This window comes from Saccostrea echinata, unplaced genomic scaffold (genome assembly GCF_033153115.1).
Source record: "Saccostrea echinata isolate AGI-Se365-2 ecotype Australia unplaced genomic scaffold, CSIRO_AGI_Sech_v1 ptg000009l, whole genome shotgun sequence".
In the NCBI taxonomy this organism is placed as follows: domain Eukaryota; kingdom Metazoa; phylum Mollusca; class Bivalvia; order Ostreida; family Ostreidae; genus Saccostrea; species Saccostrea echinata.
The window spans coordinates 4807287-4825417 of NW_026889758.1; the positions used below are offsets into that span (position 1 = coordinate 4807287).

Sequence of the window (18131 nt, forward strand, 5' to 3'; positions counted from 1 at the left end):
AACAGAGATACACTATAGACTGATCAGCATGCTAACCTCCTTTTGTGACTAAACAGAAAATTGCAACGACTTTAGTGCTTTCATAGTGGTTCCTGTGAACAAAATGTTCCTAGTTTCTTTCAGTTGAAGGTGCAATACTAAATAAAGCAGAAAAACAAGATGTCAACATCTGCCTCAAGTCAAAATGATGTCAAGAAGGGGAAATGAAATTTTAAATTAGGCCTTGCTGTAACATTTACCTGTTTTACTGTAATTTTACAGTGAACAGGTGAACACATTTTATGTGTTTAACATTCGCTAGTAATAGAAACACTTTCAAGTATGAATAATAATAATAATACGCACAAATATACTGTATATTTATAGAGAGAGAGAGAGAGAGGCTCATGCATTCAACAACAATCTATAGAGAAGGATCAATCTGCCACTGATGTTGTGTAACATTAGATGTACAGCTATGTATTTACAAATGTTGTCATAAGAAACAATAAAACCAAAAAATGGAGATGTACTCAAACTTTTATAGAAAATTTTGCTTTAGTTCTGGCAATGAAATAAAATGTTACATCATTTGAGAAATCTTGATCTTTTCTAATTCTCAGGAGGTGCTGGATTCTTCTTGGGGAACCACTCAAATTTTGTATCAAGTGCTTTCCAATGATATTGTCTGTCCAACAAATACCAGGATCCTACATTTGTGTGATTATACAGTTCTCTTCCGAATGGCATAATACCCCGATTTCTTGTATCATAAAAGATTGGGACTCCAAATATGGTGCCAGTTTTCCAATCTGGATTATTCTGCATCAGCTCTTCTTCTAGCTCACAATTCTGGCGAAACAACTTCAAAGCTCTGTATATAAAAAAAAAAAATGAAAATTAAAGAAGGCATGCTAGTTTCAAAACTGGTAGAGAAATTTGGAAATATGTAGTAAATATGTATATAGGATCTTTTTCATTGTTTTCTTCCTTGCCATCTTGAATACCAGTATTTGTTTCTATATTATTTTCAAATTAAAATAATCTTAATATCAGTAAATACATATATCATAAATTACCAGGTAACTGACTTACAGTCTGTCATTTTCAGCCATTATCAATGGTTCTAGAGCAATGTTTGCCTCTGTATTTTCTAAATAGAGCATTCTGAAACAGAAGTCAAAATGTAAAGAATTTACATCAAAAAAGAAGCAAATGAAAGAAAACACCAACATAAATCATATAACAAGAGGTTTCTGATGAGATTGTGTCTCTTCTGGATTGACCATCCTGTTAGTAGGTCACCTGAGTCATTCCGGTGACCTATACCTATCTGTTTTTGTTCTTCCCCCTGTGTCGTCCATCGTGCATTAACATTTGAACATTTTAAGCTTTTTCTCTGAAACTGCTGAACCGATTTCAACAATTTTGGCTTAGAGCATCTATGGATGAAGGGGAACAAAAAATAAATAAATTTCATGCCCCCCCCCCCCTTTGGGCCTGAGGGATCAGACTAAAATCATAAAAAATCATGCTATCTTTAAAATTTTTCTTCTTTACTCCTCACCAGGACATCAAGCAGCCAGACTTGACATGATTTTGATAAGCATTTAGTCCTCTACTAAAATTGTTCATTTCATGGTCTCTTGGTTAAGGGTTCTATATTAGGGTGGGGCTCTACAGATAATAGTGAAAATGCATGAATTCTTCAAACATCTTCCTCTCTGTTCCTGGGTGTTAGATAGAAAAACTAAGTGCATGATTATAAAAACCAAGAGTGTCTCTTCAAAAATTGTGAAATTCATGGCCTCTGGGTCAGAGGTTCTGACATTAGGGTGGGGCTTTATAGATCAGAGTGTCAAAATGCACCCTCCCTCCCCCTTGTATATTTAGCAGACAAAGTAAATGCATGTTTATGATAATCAAGGGTGCCTTTTCCAAAATTGTGAAAGTCATTGACCAAGGGTCAGGAGTTCTGGTGTTAGGGTAGGGATCATTTGATCATATAGTGAAAATGCATTAATTCTTCAGAAATCTTCTCTGCTCCTTGATATTAGACAAACTAATTGCATGGTGATGAGCAGGGTGCCTCTTCCAAAATTGTGAAATTCATGGTCCCTGGGTGAGGGGTTCTAGTGTTGGGCGTGGCTATATTGATTATACAGTGAAAATGCATAAATATGCCTATTGTCCATGGGCCATAATTTGAACAAAAATGAACATACGCTACATGGAGAAGCCTAAACTTTTAAATTAATCATACTTTTCAGGGTTTGAAATTAACAGTCGCCCACTCGCAATTTGTGACTAATGTTCCATGTGGGCAACTTAGAATAACATTCAAGTTGCCCACATGGCAATTAGAAAATTTATGATAATAAATATTTTTTTTCAATTTTGTCCGAATGTTTTGTATTTTTCTCTTGAAAAATTTCATAATCAGTAAAGTGCTTTATAATTACCTGTAAGAAGTACTTATACATAAAGCATCTAAGTGATTGTGTCAGGCACAATGTGGCATTGACGGGTCAAAGAGCCCAAGAAACCAAAAAGTACTGTTGTATGTGAACATGGTGAATGAAAACCTGCCATGTGCTCTATATATGATATTGAATGATCATATCAATCTTCATAAACAGAAGAGTTCCACTTCAAATTTAGATAAGTGGTGCATAATGTTACAATGGATAGAAAAGAAACATGAAGCACATGATAAAAAAAACGAAAAATGGGGTTGTTGTTTTTATATTCAATAGAAGGTGTGATAATCTGTGGGCGAATAAATTTTGATGTGGGCCCCAGAATTGCAAGGTTCAGTAGCCTACATGGCTATCAAGGATCACAAGTTAGTTTAAAACCCTGCTTTTTATTGTATTTATTTTGACATTGTAAAATAATCCCATCCCTACCTCCCCCCATCCTGTAAAATAAAATATTAACCATCAAGAGCAGAGAGTCATATAATATTAAAAGCAAATACTTACTTATTGTATCTTCTAGTCTCGCACATCAACCACCATGAATATGCTGTGACTCCAAAAAAACCACCCAAGATATACTTCCCTAAAATAAATAAATGAAATGCACACAAATGATGTCTAATCACACAAAATGTATATACAGTCAAACCTTGTTGTCTTGAACTCAATGGCAATGTGGAAAAACTTCAAGATGTCCAAGGATGTGAGATATTGCAGATATAATATATGTACATGAGAACAAGTGGTTGGGACTTCCAAATGACTTAAACAATGAACATATCCATGGCATTAATGGCATTAAAGATATTGATGTTTGAGATACTTAAGTTCAATCATAGTTATATAGTGGTCTAACAAAAAGGTTACATTATCAACCCAAGATACATGATTTTTTTTTATTATTATTTTTTAAAATGTATTGAACTAAGGTATCTTTGGGTATTGATACCCTCTTCTTCTTCCCTATTAAATATATGTGAAAATAATAAACATTAGTCTAACATATAGTTCCCCAGTGTAATTCCTCAATTTTATCCTAACAACCAACTGAAATTTCAACGTACCAGGAAATATATTTTTTCTCTGCTCTATTTCTAAAATTACCTGTGAAGTACTGTGATTCATTATAAACGTACATGTAATTTGTTATATCCATTATGTTCATAATACGTTTTAAAACTACAGGGAAAACAACTTCACTGTTAATGTGAATTCTTTTTAAGTGTGTTCGTTGTAATCTTCTTTTACCGTAGTTTGGAAATGGTTACCCTTTTGATAAGATGAAAAAATGCTGGTGACAGTTCTGTCATAACCAACTGCTTAAGATGTAGTAAATAAATATTATAACTTCTCACTGAAGAAACCCAAACTAGCTGGTATCGGTAATCCCCCCCCCCCCCCCCCGCCGTCTCCCTTTAAAACCTAATGCAAAATGTACTTTAACTTACCTGGTATTCTTTTAAATATTTTTCTACTGTAATCTATAGGACCATAGCCCCCTTTCGGGGGCATCTCTTGTTTTGCTTGTGCAGCCCCAGCCATGGCCCTGAAGAACCAATGGCAATGGCAATGTATATTTTCACGAAGGTCAACTGCACAATACCGGAAATGACATTGTACACATATTGGCAAAGTTACGGATTATTATTATTTCATAAAAAAGCATAAATCAAATCGATGAAATTATTTCTATTTTACATACATTAAGTCTTAAGATTTCATGCTCAAATACATTGTTGATTTTTCATAAAATAAAAGGTTGGAACACAAAATATCCGGAATATTTGTTTCTTTGTGCTGTTTTACTGTGTACAATGTGTTTCCTGTTTGATTTTCAAATCTGAAATGAGAAAGTGCCAGATTCGATAACAATTGAGGTATAAAATTTATATTCAGTGTTATTGAATATTTTGTATGATTTTACCACTATGTAGAAAATCATATATTTTCAGACACATAATTATGTCTCTCTGATATTTTTGCATCATTTGTTAATTTTTAAAACAATGTCGGGTTGATCCGTTAATACATAGCACATGGTAAGTTACAGAATAGGGGTCTATATGAATCTTAATGTTTTCAATGCAGAAAATTGCTAGCCTTTTATGCACCTTTAGTCGAAGATTCGGGGGTATACAGTTTTTGATCTGTCCATCCGTCCGTCTGTTTGTCTGTAAATCTGTTTGTCCGCAAAAACTTTAATCTTGTCCAAAACATTTGAATGATTGGTGCTAGTGCTTTCATATTTCACATGTATATTCCTTATGACAAGAACTTCCTTCGGGTACCAATATGATTTAATTCTAGTTATGACACACCATTTGATTGGATAAAAAAATTACTTTATATTGTATAAACTATTTTGCCTACGTCACAATGACTTGCGTCAAAACGTATCAATCCGCCTGACATTACATTTAAATTTTGTACAGATTTGCAGTTTATAATGGGTAAACAGCCCAAACCCAGTTTATACCATATAAATTGTGTAGCTTTTAAATTCATTCCTTAAATATAAGGCATCTTGACCTTGGAGTCTGACCTACTTTTGCAAAATTTTACCAAACTTTGTCCTTGGCCATAACTTCTGAATGGTTGGTCTTAGGGCTTTTATACTTCACTTGATTCCATGTGACTAGATATTTCTTTTGATACCAACATTTTTGACCTTTTGATATCGACCTTGGAACATGACAACTTTAACCATGGCCATATTTTTACTTTTGATTGGTTGGTACTGGGAATTTTATGTATAACATGTGTATTCCTTGTGAGAAGACCTTTCCTGGGTACCAACATTTTTGACCTCCTGACCTTTGAGTTTGACCTACACTTGTAAAAACTTTAACCTTGCCTATTGAAGTCATATTTCACCTTTGCATTCCATGTGACAAAACCTTTCTCTTTCACACCAATACAAGACCTTTGAGTATCAACATTTTAGAACTATTGACCTTGGAGTTTGACTTTTATTTAAAGAACTTTTACCTTGGTTTTGAGCTGCCATAAGATGGCATCAGTGTTTCACAAACACATCTCGTTTAAATCTGACTTTGCACACCTGACACTTTAATACAATGAAACACATTGAAGTTTGGGGAAACCCGGAATGCTAGTTTGTTTTGTGCAGAATGATGTAATTCACTTTAATGATTTGCTTCTTGCTGAAAGCTGAAGCTCTGCCCTACAATCAAACAGAGTGACATATATTAATTAATTCCAATTGCATGTTTCTTGAAGATCCACCAATTCCTTTATTTTTCTAATCTAATTAAAAATTGATCTTTCTACACTCCAGATATTTGATTGGGATTACATTTTATCAAACAGCATAAACAGAAAAAAAAAAACTTTCAAGTTTCAAAAATTGTAACCTTTACATATTTATCACCTATTATCTTACTATAACAAAAAATGTAGACAAGAAATGCTTTCATTCTTCAATACACCAAATTATAAAACTGTAGTCAAGTAATGCTTTCATTCTTCAATACACCAAATTATAAAACTGTAGACAAGTAATGCTTTCATTCTTCAATACACCAAATTATAAAACTGTAGTCAAGTAATGCTTTCATTCTTCAATACACCAAATTATAAAACTAAGTGTATGTATGTGTGTTCAAAAATGGGACAATAGCAAAATTCTCTACTTTGAGAGATAAGATATAATATACACACAACATATTGATGTGAACCAACAATATACATGTAAATAATAATGTGCATTTGTCTTATTTGTAGAATGATACTTGGATTGATTTTAACATCATCCAAACACTTCAGATCACACACAGCCTTTATTAAAAGAAATTTCCAGACATTTGTTTCCTCTGCATGGTTAAAAAACCAGCTGTCAGCATCTCATGAATTGAGCTCAGACCTGAGATTGTTAGATGCATCCTGGCAGTCTAATGGGCAGGGATATGAGCAACTTTATAAACAGTGAGAATTATATGAAAAGTTTTCATTAAGATTTTCTGTAAAGTAGCTTTGTATGTAGAACTCTACATATATCTACATGTTTTATCATGAATTAAAGAAAGAAAAAACAGTATACATATCTTTAACATGTTTAACTCAGTTACATTAATCCTGCAAAAAGTGCTTTTTCCCAAATCTGTTAGGATGGCCATAGGAAATGGGAGAGGGATGCCCCATTGTTTATATAAATGTTATGTGATGAAAAGATCTATAGTTTCTTGAAAAAATGGTAAAAACCTGTTGTTTTTAGCTCTACTGGTCAGAGACCAGAACAGCTTATGCGATAGTAAGGTGTCCGTCGTCCGTCCGTCTAGCTGTCTGTCTGTCTGTGTGTCTGTCCATCTGTCTGTAAACAATTTTTCAAAACACTACTCCTCCTACAGTTTTGGTCTGATTTCAATATAACTTGGCACACAAGTAGACTACACTTAGATACATAATTTAGTTGCATCGGTTTTTGATTTCGATGAACGGTATTGCCATGGTTACTAAAAATAGAAATTTCTGTGAAATTCCTTTAAAACGCTACTCCTCCTACAGTTTTGGTCTGATTTCAATATAACTTGGAACACAAGTAGACTACATTGAGATACATAATTTAGTGCATTGGTTTTTGATTTCAATGAACGGTGTTGCCATGGTTACTAAAAATAGAAATTTCTGTAAAATTCCTTTAAAACGCTACTCCTCCTTCAGTTATGGTCTGATTTCAATATAACTTGGCACACAAGTAGACTACACTAAGACACATAATTTAGTGCATCGGTTTTTGATTACGATGAACGGTGTTGCCATGGTTACTAAAAATAGAAATTTCTGTGAAATTCCTTTAAAACGCTACTCCTCCTACAGTTTTGGTCTGATTTCAATATAACTTGGCACACAAGTAGACTACACTTGTATTTGCCCCTCGGTGACAGGAAAGCCCTGGAGTGTTATATTACCCTCTGCCTTCGGCATCGGGTGATGTAACACTCCAGGACTTTCTTATCACCCTGGGGCAAACATTCTGGTATATCACCCTGGAAGCCGTGTGATATATGTATAATTACCATATTGCTTCTCATAACTCTCACTCCCATTCCCACCCACCCCATAAAAAAGCTGGAAAATAAACTTCCTTCCTTCCTGGTAAGTCAAAATTGGTTTTGAATCTATTGTTAAGCCAAAATGTTCAGCCCCTCTATTTTTTATAAACTGCTTAATGTAATGAACATTGCTTGTGAAATAGATGATTTTTTAGGCTCTTGAGCATAAGGCTTTCCTGATCAAGTTTGTCATTCATCTGACTTTTATCTGCATTGTGTCTTCCATTATTATTTTTTTTTTTTTTACAATTGTGACCTTTATCCCAGACAACAAAGTCAATTTAAATATTTTTATTCTCCCTCACTTTGTTCAATCTAATGCAAGTTATGAAAATTTTGTTTAGCTGATGAGCGGTAAATATGGGATGGCAAAACAGATTTAAAGTTTCATTTTGAAATGTACAGTTAAACCTCATCATCTAGAACTCAACAGGACCAAAATTAAACTTCGAGATATCCAAAATTCTTGATTGTAAAAAACATTAAGGTATGTCACTCATGATTGAGTTATATTAAGGATTTTTTGAGAAGTACATTTTAGATAACTGATAGATAACTAATGTTTTTTAATGCAAGCATCCTGTTTATATAAATTGAATTCCAGTTCTTTTATGCCCTCCTTTTCCCAGGTTAACGTAAGCTCTAAGATATGTAGGGGTTGATATAAAAGATTTCTTGGAGCATGGCAAGATTATAATTTGTCTGATCTTCACAAATTTTTTATATGTGAGTTTTGTCTTTGTTTGGGACCAGAAGGAAAAGTCATATCATTTGAGTAATGTAACTCGGGTGAGCATTGTGGCCCTTGTTTTTGTTTGATTAAGGTAAATGCTGTATACCAATTTGTCCCCGAGATTTCGTAAGAAGATCCCATGGGCCTTGACTGTCACCTGAGCATCATGAATTTTTCAGACAAGGACTAGTTTCCAACTTAGAGCTGGCTCCGGGGCCATAAAACTTAGACGAGCTCACTTTTGATCTCAGTCTCACTTTTACTAATGGAATTAATTGTGGACTGGACTTGCGTGACAAAACTTTTACAGTTTGATAATGGCTCTATAATCATTATTATATTCTTGCAGCAGAAAAAGGGGAGGGGGTCCAACTATCTCAAATGCCAAAAAACTTGCTCAAACCTGAAAAACCTACTTCGCTTCCGGTCCAAGTTATGGACATTTTTCTGATTTTAAAATAAAATTTTGTATGTGCAGGATCTAAACAAAGGCTAAAGATATGAAATTAAAAAAAAATCGAATTTTCATGTGACTTATTTTGTCGACATGCGAGTTAACTTATGTCGACATGCGACTAATTTTTTGTCAGTTAATCGTCGATATAAATATAACTTTGTCTGGTGCTTGTCATACAAATTTTTAAATATTCTGAAATTGAAATATTTTTATATAGCCATGTACTTATTTTTATTTCTGGAAATATTATTTATCGGGAAAGGAAAGTGTAATGTTTACAATTGGAAGCTAACGGTTTTGTGTCTCTAGGACGTATAGCAAATATAACTCTAAAAATGCTTCTTAAAAACGAATTCGTATCTTCATAGTAATGTGAAAAAATATTTTAATAAATAAGTGACTACGTGCGTTTCAAAGAAGTCAAAATGAATCAGTATATTAGGTTTTTTAAAATATATGAATGCATGTGCCTACATTAATCGGATATTAAAGAATTCGGCGAGATTGAAGTTTTTTTCCAAAGTGTTTTCTAAAAGAAACTATATTTAATTTTAAACATATAATTCTGCAAACATTTCAATTAACCGATCTTTTTTTTAAATAAAACTTTATGAATATTTAAGCAAAATCTTACATATATTCCACTGTTAAAAAAATCTGGTATTTAAATGTTTAAAGGGTAAATTAATCAATTGTTCTTCACGTCACTTGTATACTATTGTAGCGCGTTATAAAGCAATTATACAAGTGTCAAGAAATAGAAATTAATAACTACAAAAATTATCTGCTGTGAATTTTTTCCCTCAGGATTTAAAATTATCGGGAGATAAAGAATACAAAGTCACAACTCGCACGGCCTGACAGCTGTTACCAAGGCAACTGGCAGGTGACAATTCAGCCGGTTCTTTATCTGGAGGGGGCTTTTATCAACATACTGGGACAACAAACGGGTAGGTGTGCTCTACTCGAGGTAACCCTCTAATCTAATAAACCAGACACTAATATGACGAGGATAAGACGTTCCAACCGAATTTACAACGAAAGAAGAGTGAATCTTGTGGATGCTGAGAGGAGATTTCGAAGATCATGTGAACAAATCGTCATGTTAAACAGAGCTTTAACTTCACTACAGAAAAGGTACGACAATGCCAAGAAAATGAACAAAAGAACCTTCCGCTATCATCTTCGGCTTCGCTTGGCAGTCGTCGAGGGTATGAGAAACGTCTATTTTGACTATGCTCATGAAAAGGCCAAGCAGGTTGCCGAATTACGACGGGAATTATTCGGAGAAATTGTAGAGATTGTGGAGCAAGATACCTGAGAATGTAACACAGAGTGCTGGGACTGCCGAGAACACTGAACTTGTTCAAAAACGATCCTTTTCAGTGTAGAAAAGGCGCCTTCATGGATAGCAAACGCGTGTTGTTTTTATCAGTCATGAATCAAAGTGCTTGCATGGACTGATGAAAGCCCAAGTGCATGACAATTCCAAACTGATTTTATGTGGCATCTTATACATGATGGGGATAATACATGTGTACATGTGTATTTAAAAATATTCTAACTGTACTGCTTTATGCGCTGAACAGAGATACACTATAGACTGATCAGCATGCTAACCTCCTTTTGTGACTAAACAGAAAATTGCAACGACTTTAGTGCTTTCATAGTGGTTCCTGTGAACAAAATGTTCCTAGTTTCTTTCAGTTGAAGGTGCAATACTAAATAAAGCAGAAAAACAAGATGTCAACATCTGCCTCAAGTCAAAATGATGTCAAGAAGGGGAAATGAAATTTTAAATTAGGCCTTGCTGTAACATTTACCTGTTTTACTGTAATTTTACAGTGAACAGGTGAACACATTTTATGTGTTTAACATTCGCTAGTAATAGAAACACTTTCAAGTATGAATAATAATAATAATACGCACAAATATACTGTATATTTATAGAGAGAGAGAGAGAGAGGCTCATGCATTCAACAACAATCTATAGAGAAGGATCAATCTGCCACTGATGTTGTGTAACATTAGATGTACAGCTATGTATTTACAAATGTTGTCATAAGAAACAATAAAACCAAAAAATGGAGATGTACTCAAACTTTAATAGAAAATTTTGCTTTAGTTCTGGCAATGAAATAAAATGTTACATCATTTGAGAAATCTTGATCTTTTCTAATTCTCAGGAGGTGCTGGATTCTTCTTGGGGAACCACTCAAATTTTGTATCAAGTGCTTTCCAATGATATTGTCTGTCCAACAAATACCAGGATCCTACATTTGTGTGATTATACAGTTCTCTTCCGAATGGCATAATACCCCGATTTCTTGTATCATAAAAGATTGGGACTCCAAATATGGTGCCAGTTTTCCAATCTGGATTATTCTGCATCAGCTCTTCTTCTAGCTCACAATTCTGGCGAAACAACTTCAAAGCTCTGTATATAAAAAAAAAAAAATGAAAATTAAAGAAGGCATGCTAGTTTCAAAACTGGTAGAGAAATTTGGAAATATGTAGTAAATATGTATATAGGATCTTTTTCATTGTTTTCTTCCTTGCCATCTTGAATACCAGTATTTGTTTCTATATTATTTTCAAATTAAAATAATCTTAATATCAGTAAATACATATATCATAAATTACCAGGTAACTGACTTACAGTCTGTCATTTTCAGCCATTATCAATGGTTCTAGAGCAATGTTTGCCTCTGTATTTTCTAAATAGAGCATTCTGAAACAGAAGTCAAAATGTAAAGAATTTACATCAAAAAAGAAGCAAATGAAAGAAAACACCAACATAAATCATATAACAAGAGGTTTCTGATGAGATTGTGTCTCTTCTGGATTGACCATCCTGTTAGTAGGTCACCTGAGTCATTCCGGTGACCTATACCTATCTGTTTTTGTTCTTCCCCCTGTGTCGTCCATCGTGCATTAACATTTGAACATTTTAAGCTTTTTCTCTGAAACTGCTGAACCGATTTCAACAATTTTGGCTTAGAGCATCTATGGATGAAGGGGAACAAAAAATAAATAAATTTCATGCCCCCCCCCCCCCCTTTGGGCCTGAGGGATCAGACTAAAATCATAAAAAATCATGCTATCTTTAAAATTTTTCTTCTTTACTCCTCACCAGGACATCAAGCAGCCAGACTTGACATGATTTTGATAAGCATTTAGTCCTCTACTAAAATTGTTCATTTCATGGTCTCTTGGTTAAGGGTTCTATATTAGGGTGGGGCTCTACAGATAATAGTGAAAATGCATGAATTCTTCAAACATCTTCCTCTCTGTTCCTGGGTGTTAGATAGAAAAACTAAGTGCATGATTATAAAAACCAAGAGTGTCTCTTCAAAAATTGTGAAATTCATGGCCTCTGGGTCAGAGGTTCTGACATTAGGGTGGGGCTTTATAGATCAGAGTGTCAAAATGCACCCTCCCTCCCCCTTGTATATTTAGCAGACAAAGTAAATGCATGTTTATGATAATCAAGGGTGCCTTTTCCAAAATTGTGAAAGTCATTGACCAAGGGTCAGGAGTTCTGGTGTTAGGGTAGGGATCATTTGATCATATAGTGAAAATGCATTAATTCTTCAGAAATCTTCTCTGCTCCTTGATATTAGACAAACTAATTGCATGGTGATGAGCAGGGTGCCTCTTCCAAAATTGTGAAATTCATGGTCCCTGGGTGAGGGGTTCTAGTGTTGGGCGTGGCTATATTGATTATACAGTGAAAATGCATAAATATGCCTATTGTCCATGGGCCATAATTTGAACAAAAATGAACATACGCTACATGGAGAAGCCTAAACTTTTAAATTAATCATACTTTTCAGGGTTTGAAATTAACAGTCGCCCACTCGCAATTTGTGACTAATGTTCCATGTGGGCAACTTAGAATAACATTCAAGTTGCCCACATGGCAATTAGAAAATTTATGATAATAAATATTTTTTTTCAATTTTGTCCGAATGTTTTGTATTTTTCTCTTGAAAAATTTCATAATCAGTAAAGTGCTTTATAATTACCTGTAAGAAGTACTTATACATAAAGCATCTAAGTGATTGTGTCAGGCACAATGTGGCATTGACGGGTCAAAGAGCCCAAGAAACCAAAAAGTACTGTTGTATGTGAACATGGTGAATGAAAACCTGCCATGTGCTCTATATATGATATTGAATGATCATATCAATCTTCATAAACAGAAGAGTTCCACTTCAAATTTAGATAAGTGGTGCATAATGTTACAATGGATAGAAAAGAAACATGAAGCACATGATAAAAAAAACGAAAAATGGGGTTGTTGTTTTTATATTCAATAGAAGGTGTGATAATCTGTGGGCGAATAAATTTTGATGTGGGCCCCAGAATTGCAAGGTTCAGTAGCCTACATGGCTATCAAGGATCACAAGTTAGTTTAAAACCCTGCTTTTTATTGTATTTATTTTGACATTGTAAAATAATCCCATCCCTACCTCCCCCCATCCTGTAAAATAAAATATTAACCATCAAGAGCAGAGAGTCATATAATATTAAAAGCAAATACTTACTTATTGTATCTTCTAGTCTCGCACATCAACCACCATGAATATGCTGTGACTCCAAAAAAACCACCCAAGATATACTTCCCTAAAATAAATAAATGAAATGCACACAAATGATGTCTAATCACACAAAATGTATATACAGTCAAACCTTGTTGTCTTGAACTCAATGGCAATGTGGAAAAACTTCAAGATGTCCAAGGATGTGAGATATTGCAGATATAATATATGTACATGAGAACAAGTGGTTGGGACTTCCAAATGACTTAAACAATGAACATATCCATGGCATTAATGGCATTAAAGATATTGATGTTTGAGATACTTAAGTTCAATCATAGTTATATAGTGGTCTAACAAAAAGGTTACATTATCAACCCAAGATACATGATTTTTTTTTATTATTATTTTTTAAAATGTATTGAACTAAGGTATCTTTGGGTATTGATACCCTCTTCTTCTTCCCTATTAAATATATGTGAAAATAATAAACATTAGTCTAACATATAGTTCCCCAGTGTAATTCCTCAATTTTATCCTAACAACCAACTGAAATTTCAACGTACCAGGAAATATATTTTTTCTCTGCTCTATTTCTAAAATTACCTGTGAAGTACTGTGATTCATTATAAACGTACATGTAATTTGTTATATCCATTATGTTCATAATACGTTTTAAAACTACAGGGAAAACAACTTCACTGTTAATGTGAATTCTTTTTAAGTGTGTTCGTTGTAATCTTCTTTTACCGTAGTTTGGAAATGGTTACCCTTTTGATAAGATGAAAAAATGCTGGTGACAGTTCTGTCATAACCAACTGCTTAAGATGTAGTAAATAAATATTATAACTTCTCACTGAAGAAACCCAAACTAGCTGGTATCGGTAATCCCCCCCCCCCCCCCGCCGTCTCCCTTTAAAACCTAATGCAAAATGTACTTTAACTTACCTGGTATTCTTTTAAATATTTTTCTACTGTAATCTATAGGACCATAGCCCCCTTTCGGGGGCATCTCTTGTTTTGCTTGTGCAGCCCCAGCCATGGCCCTGAAGAACCAATGGCAATGGCAATGTATATTTTCACGAAGGTCAACTGCACAATACCGGAAATGACATTGTACACATATTGGCAAAGTTACGGATTATTATTATTTCATAAAAAAGCATAAATCAAATCGATGAAATTATTTCTATTTTACATACATTAAGTCTTAAGATTTCATGCTCAAATACATTGTTGATTTTTCATAAAATAAAAGGTTGGAACACAAAATATCCGGAATATTTGTTTCTTTGTGCTGTTTTACTGTGTACAATGTGTTTCCTGTTTGATTTTCAAATCTGAAATGAGAAAGTGCCAGATTCGATAACAATTGAGGTATAAAATTTATATTCAGTGTTATTGAATATTTTGTATGATTTTACCACTATGTAGAAAATCATATATTTTCAGACACATAATTATGTCTCTCTGATATTTTTGCATCATTTGTTAATTTTTAAAACAATGTCGGGTTGATCCGTTAATACATAGCACATGGTAAGTTACAGAATAGGGGTCTATATGAATCTTAATGTTTTCAATGCAGAAAATTGCTAGCCTTTTATGCACCTTTAGTCGAAGATTCGGGGGTATACAGTTTTTGATCTGTCCATCCGTCCGTCTGTTTGTCTGTAAATCTGTTTGTCCGCAAAAACTTTAATCTTGTCCAAAACATTTGAATGATTGGTGCTAGTGCTTTCATATTTCACATGTATATTCCTTATGACAAGAACTTCCTTCGGGTACCAATATGATTTAATTCTAGTTATGACACACCATTTGATTGGATAAAAAAATTACTTTATATTGTATAAACTATTTTGCCTACGTCACAATGACTTGCGTCAAAACGTATCAATCCGCCTGACATTACATTTAAATTTTGTACAGATTTGCAGTTTATAATGGGTAAACAGCCCAAACCCAGTTTATACCATATAAATTGTGTAGCTTTTAAATTCATTCCTTAAATATAAGGCATCTTGACCTTGGAGTCTGACCTACTTTTGCAAAATTTTACCAAACTTTGTCCTTGGCCATAACTTCTGAATGGTTGGTCTTAGGGCTTTTATACTTCACTTGATTCCATGTGACTAGATATTTCTTTTGATACCAACATTTTTGACCTTTTGATATCGACCTTGGAACATGACAACTTTAACCATGGCCATATTTTTACTTTTGATTGGTTGGTACTGGGAATTTTATGTATAACATGTGTATTCCTTGTGAGAAGACCTTTCCTGGGTACCAACATTTTTGACCTCCTGACCTTTGAGTTTGACCTACACTTGTAAAAACTTTAACCTTGCCTATTGAAGTCATATTTCACCTTTGCATTCCATGTGACAAAACCTTTCTCTTTCACACCAATACAAGACCTTTGAGTATCAACATTTTAGAACTATTGACCTTGGAGTTTGACTTTTATTTAAAGAACTTTTACCTTGGTTTTGAGCTGCCATAAGATGGCATCAGTGTTTCACAAACACATCTCGTTTAAATCTGACTTTGCACACCTGACACTTTAATACAATGAAACACATTGAAGTTTGGGGAAACCCGGAATGCTAGTTTGTTTTGTGCAGAATGATGTAATTCACTTTAATGATTTGCTTCTTGCTGAAAGCTGAAGCTCTGCCCTACAATCAAACAGAGTGACATATATTAATTAATTCCAATTGCATGTTTCTTGAAGATCCACCAATTCCTTTATTTTTCTAATCTAATTAAAAATTGATCTTTCTACACTCCAGATATTTGATTGGGATTACATTTGATCAAACAGCATAAACAGAAAAAAAAAAACTTTCAAGTTTCAAAAATTGTAACCTTTACATATTTATCACCTATTATCTTACTATAACAAAAAATGTAGACAAGAAATGCTTTCATTCTTCAATACACCAAATTATAAAACTGTAGTCAAGTAATGCTTTCATTCTTCAATACACCAAATTATAAAACTGTAGACAAGTAATGCTTTCATTCTTCAATACACCAAATTATAAAACTGTAGTCAAGTAATGCTTTCATTCTTCAATACACCAAATTATAAAACTAAGTGTATGTATGTGTGTTCAAAAATGGGACAATAGCAAAATTCTCTACTTTGAGAGATAAGATATAATATACACACAACATATTGATGTGAACCAACAATATACATGTAAATAATAATGTGCATTTGTCTTATTTGTAGAATGATACTTGGATTGATTTTAACATCATCCAAACACTTCAGATCACACACAGCCTTTATTAAAAGAAATTTCCAGACATTTGTTTCCTCTGCATGGTTAAAAAACCAGCTGTCAGCATCTCATGAATTGAGCTCAGACCTGAGATTGTTAGATGCATCCTGGCAGTCTAATGGGCAGGGATATGAGCAACTTTATAAACAGTGAGAATTATATGAAAAGTTTTCATTAAGATTTTCTGTAAAGTAGCTTTGTATGTAGAACTCTACATATATCTACATGTTTTATCATGAATTAAAGAAAGAAAAAACAGTATACATATCTTTAACATGTTTAACTCAGTTACATTAATCCTGCAAAAAGTGCTTTTTCCCAAATCTGTTAGGATGGCCATAGGAAATGGGAGAGGGATGCCCCATTGTTTATATAAATGTTATGTGATGAAAAGATCTATAGTTTCTTGAAAAAATGGTAAAAACCTGTTGTTTTTAGCTCTACTGGTCAGAGACCAGAACAGCTTATGCGATAGTAAGGTGTCCGTCGTCCGTCCGTCTAGCTGTCTGTCTGTCTGTGTGTCTGTCCATCTGTCTGTAAACAATTTTTCAAAACACTACTCCTCCTACAGTTTTGGTCTGATTTCAATATAACTTGGCACACAAGTAGACTACACTTAGATACATAATTTAGTTGCATCGGTTTTTGATTTCGATGAACGGTATTGCCATGGTTACTAAAAATAGAAATTTCTGTGAAATTCCTTTAAAACGCTACTCCTCCTACAGTTTTGGTCTGATTTCAATATAACTTGGAACACAAGTAGACTACATTGAGATACATAATTTAGTGCATTGGTTTTTGATTTCAATGAACGGTGTTGCCATGGTTACTAAAAATAGAAATTTCTGTAAAATTCCTTTAAAACGCTACTCCTCCTTCAGTTATGGTCTGATTTCAATATAACTTGGCACACAAGTAGACTACACTAAGACACATAATTTAGTGCATCGGTTTTTGATTACGATGAACGGTGTTGCCATGGTTACTAAAAATAGAAATTTCTGTGAAATTCCTTTAAAACGCTACTCCTCCTACAGTTTTGGTCTGATTTCAATATAACTTGGCACACAAGTAGACTACACTTGTATTTGCCCCTCGGTGACAGGAAAGCCCTGGAGTGTTATATTACCCTCTGCCTTCGGCATCGGGTGATGTAACACTCCAGGACTTTCTTATCACCCTGGGGCAAACATTCTGGTATATCACCCTGGAAGCCGTGTGATATATGTATAATTACCATATTGCTTCTCATAACTCTCACTCCCATTCCCACCCACCCCATAAAAAAGCTGGAAAATAAACTTCCTTCCTTCCTGGTAAGTCAAAATTGGTTTTGAATCTATTGTTAAGCCAAAATGTTCAGCCCCTCTATTTTTTATAAACTGCTTAATGTAATGAACATTGCTTGTGAAATAGATGATTTTTTAGGCTCTTGAGCATAAGGCTTTCCTGATCAAGTTTGTCATTCATCTGACTTTTATCTGCATTGTGTCTTCCATTATTATTATTTTTTTTTTTACAATTGTGACCTTTATCCCAGACAACAAAGTCAATTTAAATATTTTTA

The 18131-nt window shown here is 33.9% G+C and overlaps 3 protein-coding genes across 5 annotated transcripts in view; 1 reads left to right on the forward strand and 2 right to left on the reverse strand.

Moving 5' to 3' along the window:
• Window positions 1-516: 516 nt before the first annotated feature.
• On the reverse strand, window positions 517-4070 carry LOC133183188 (NADH dehydrogenase [ubiquinone] 1 alpha subcomplex subunit 13-like). Its single transcript, XM_061318138.1, has 4 exons — window positions 3908-4070; window positions 2964-3042; window positions 1075-1146; window positions 517-853 (listed from the first exon to the last, which is right to left on the reverse strand). The coding sequence occupies exons 1-4, from the start codon at window positions 3999-4001 to the stop codon at window positions 592-594; spliced, it is 507 nt and encodes a 168-aa protein (XP_061174122.1). The 5' UTR covers window positions 4002-4070; the 3' UTR covers window positions 517-591.
• A 215-nt stretch (window positions 4071-4285) lies between these two features.
• LOC133181647 (thiosulfate sulfurtransferase-like) overlaps window positions 4286-18131 on the forward strand; it is a 30135-nt gene continuing 16289 nt past the window's right edge. The window contains exons 1-3 of one of the 3 annotated variants that reach the window (XM_061316198.1): window positions 4286-4336; window positions 6204-6404; window positions 16510-16710. In XM_061316198.1, the coding sequence (XP_061172182.1) occupies window positions 6205-6404; window positions 16510-16710 (401 nt within the window). In that variant the 5' untranslated portion in view covers window positions 4286-4336; window position 6204. Of the gene's footprint in view, window positions 4337-6203; window positions 6405-7882; window positions 8019-14591; window positions 14643-16509; window positions 16711-18131 lie in introns of those variants that run through there. The other 2 variants (XM_061316200.1, XM_061316199.1) reach the window with 2 other exon arrangements.
• LOC133181649 (NADH dehydrogenase [ubiquinone] 1 alpha subcomplex subunit 13-like) lies at window positions 10807-14376 on the reverse strand. Its single transcript, XM_061316203.1, has 4 exons — window positions 14214-14376; window positions 13272-13350; window positions 11381-11452; window positions 10807-11158 (listed from the first exon to the last, which is right to left on the reverse strand). The coding sequence occupies exons 1-4, from the start codon at window positions 14305-14307 to the stop codon at window positions 10897-10899; spliced, it is 507 nt and encodes a 168-aa protein (XP_061172187.1). The 5' UTR covers window positions 14308-14376; the 3' UTR covers window positions 10807-10896.

Coding starts and splice junctions, on each gene's coding strand:
- LOC133183188 (XM_061318138.1), bottom strand. CDS start 4,001: ATGGCTGGGGCTGCACAAGCAAAACAAGAGATGCCCCCGAAAGGGGGC. Junction 1,147..2,963: donor GAGACTAGAAGATACAATAA/GTAAGTATTTGC, acceptor CTTCTGTTTCAG/AATGCTCTATTTAGAAAATA. Junction 854..1,074: donor ATGGCTGAAAATGACAGACT/GTAAGTCAGTTA, acceptor TTTTATATACAG/AGCTTTGAAGTTGTTTCGCC.
- LOC133181649 (XM_061316203.1), bottom strand. CDS start 14,307: ATGGCTGGGGCTGCACAAGCAAAACAAGAGATGCCCCCGAAAGGGGGC. Junction 13,351..14,213: donor AATATTTAAAAGAATACCAG/GTAAGTTAAAGT, acceptor TATTTATTTTAG/GGAAGTATATCTTGGGTGGT. Junction 11,159..11,380: donor ATGGCTGAAAATGACAGACT/GTAAGTCAGTTA, acceptor TTTTATATACAG/AGCTTTGAAGTTGTTTCGCC.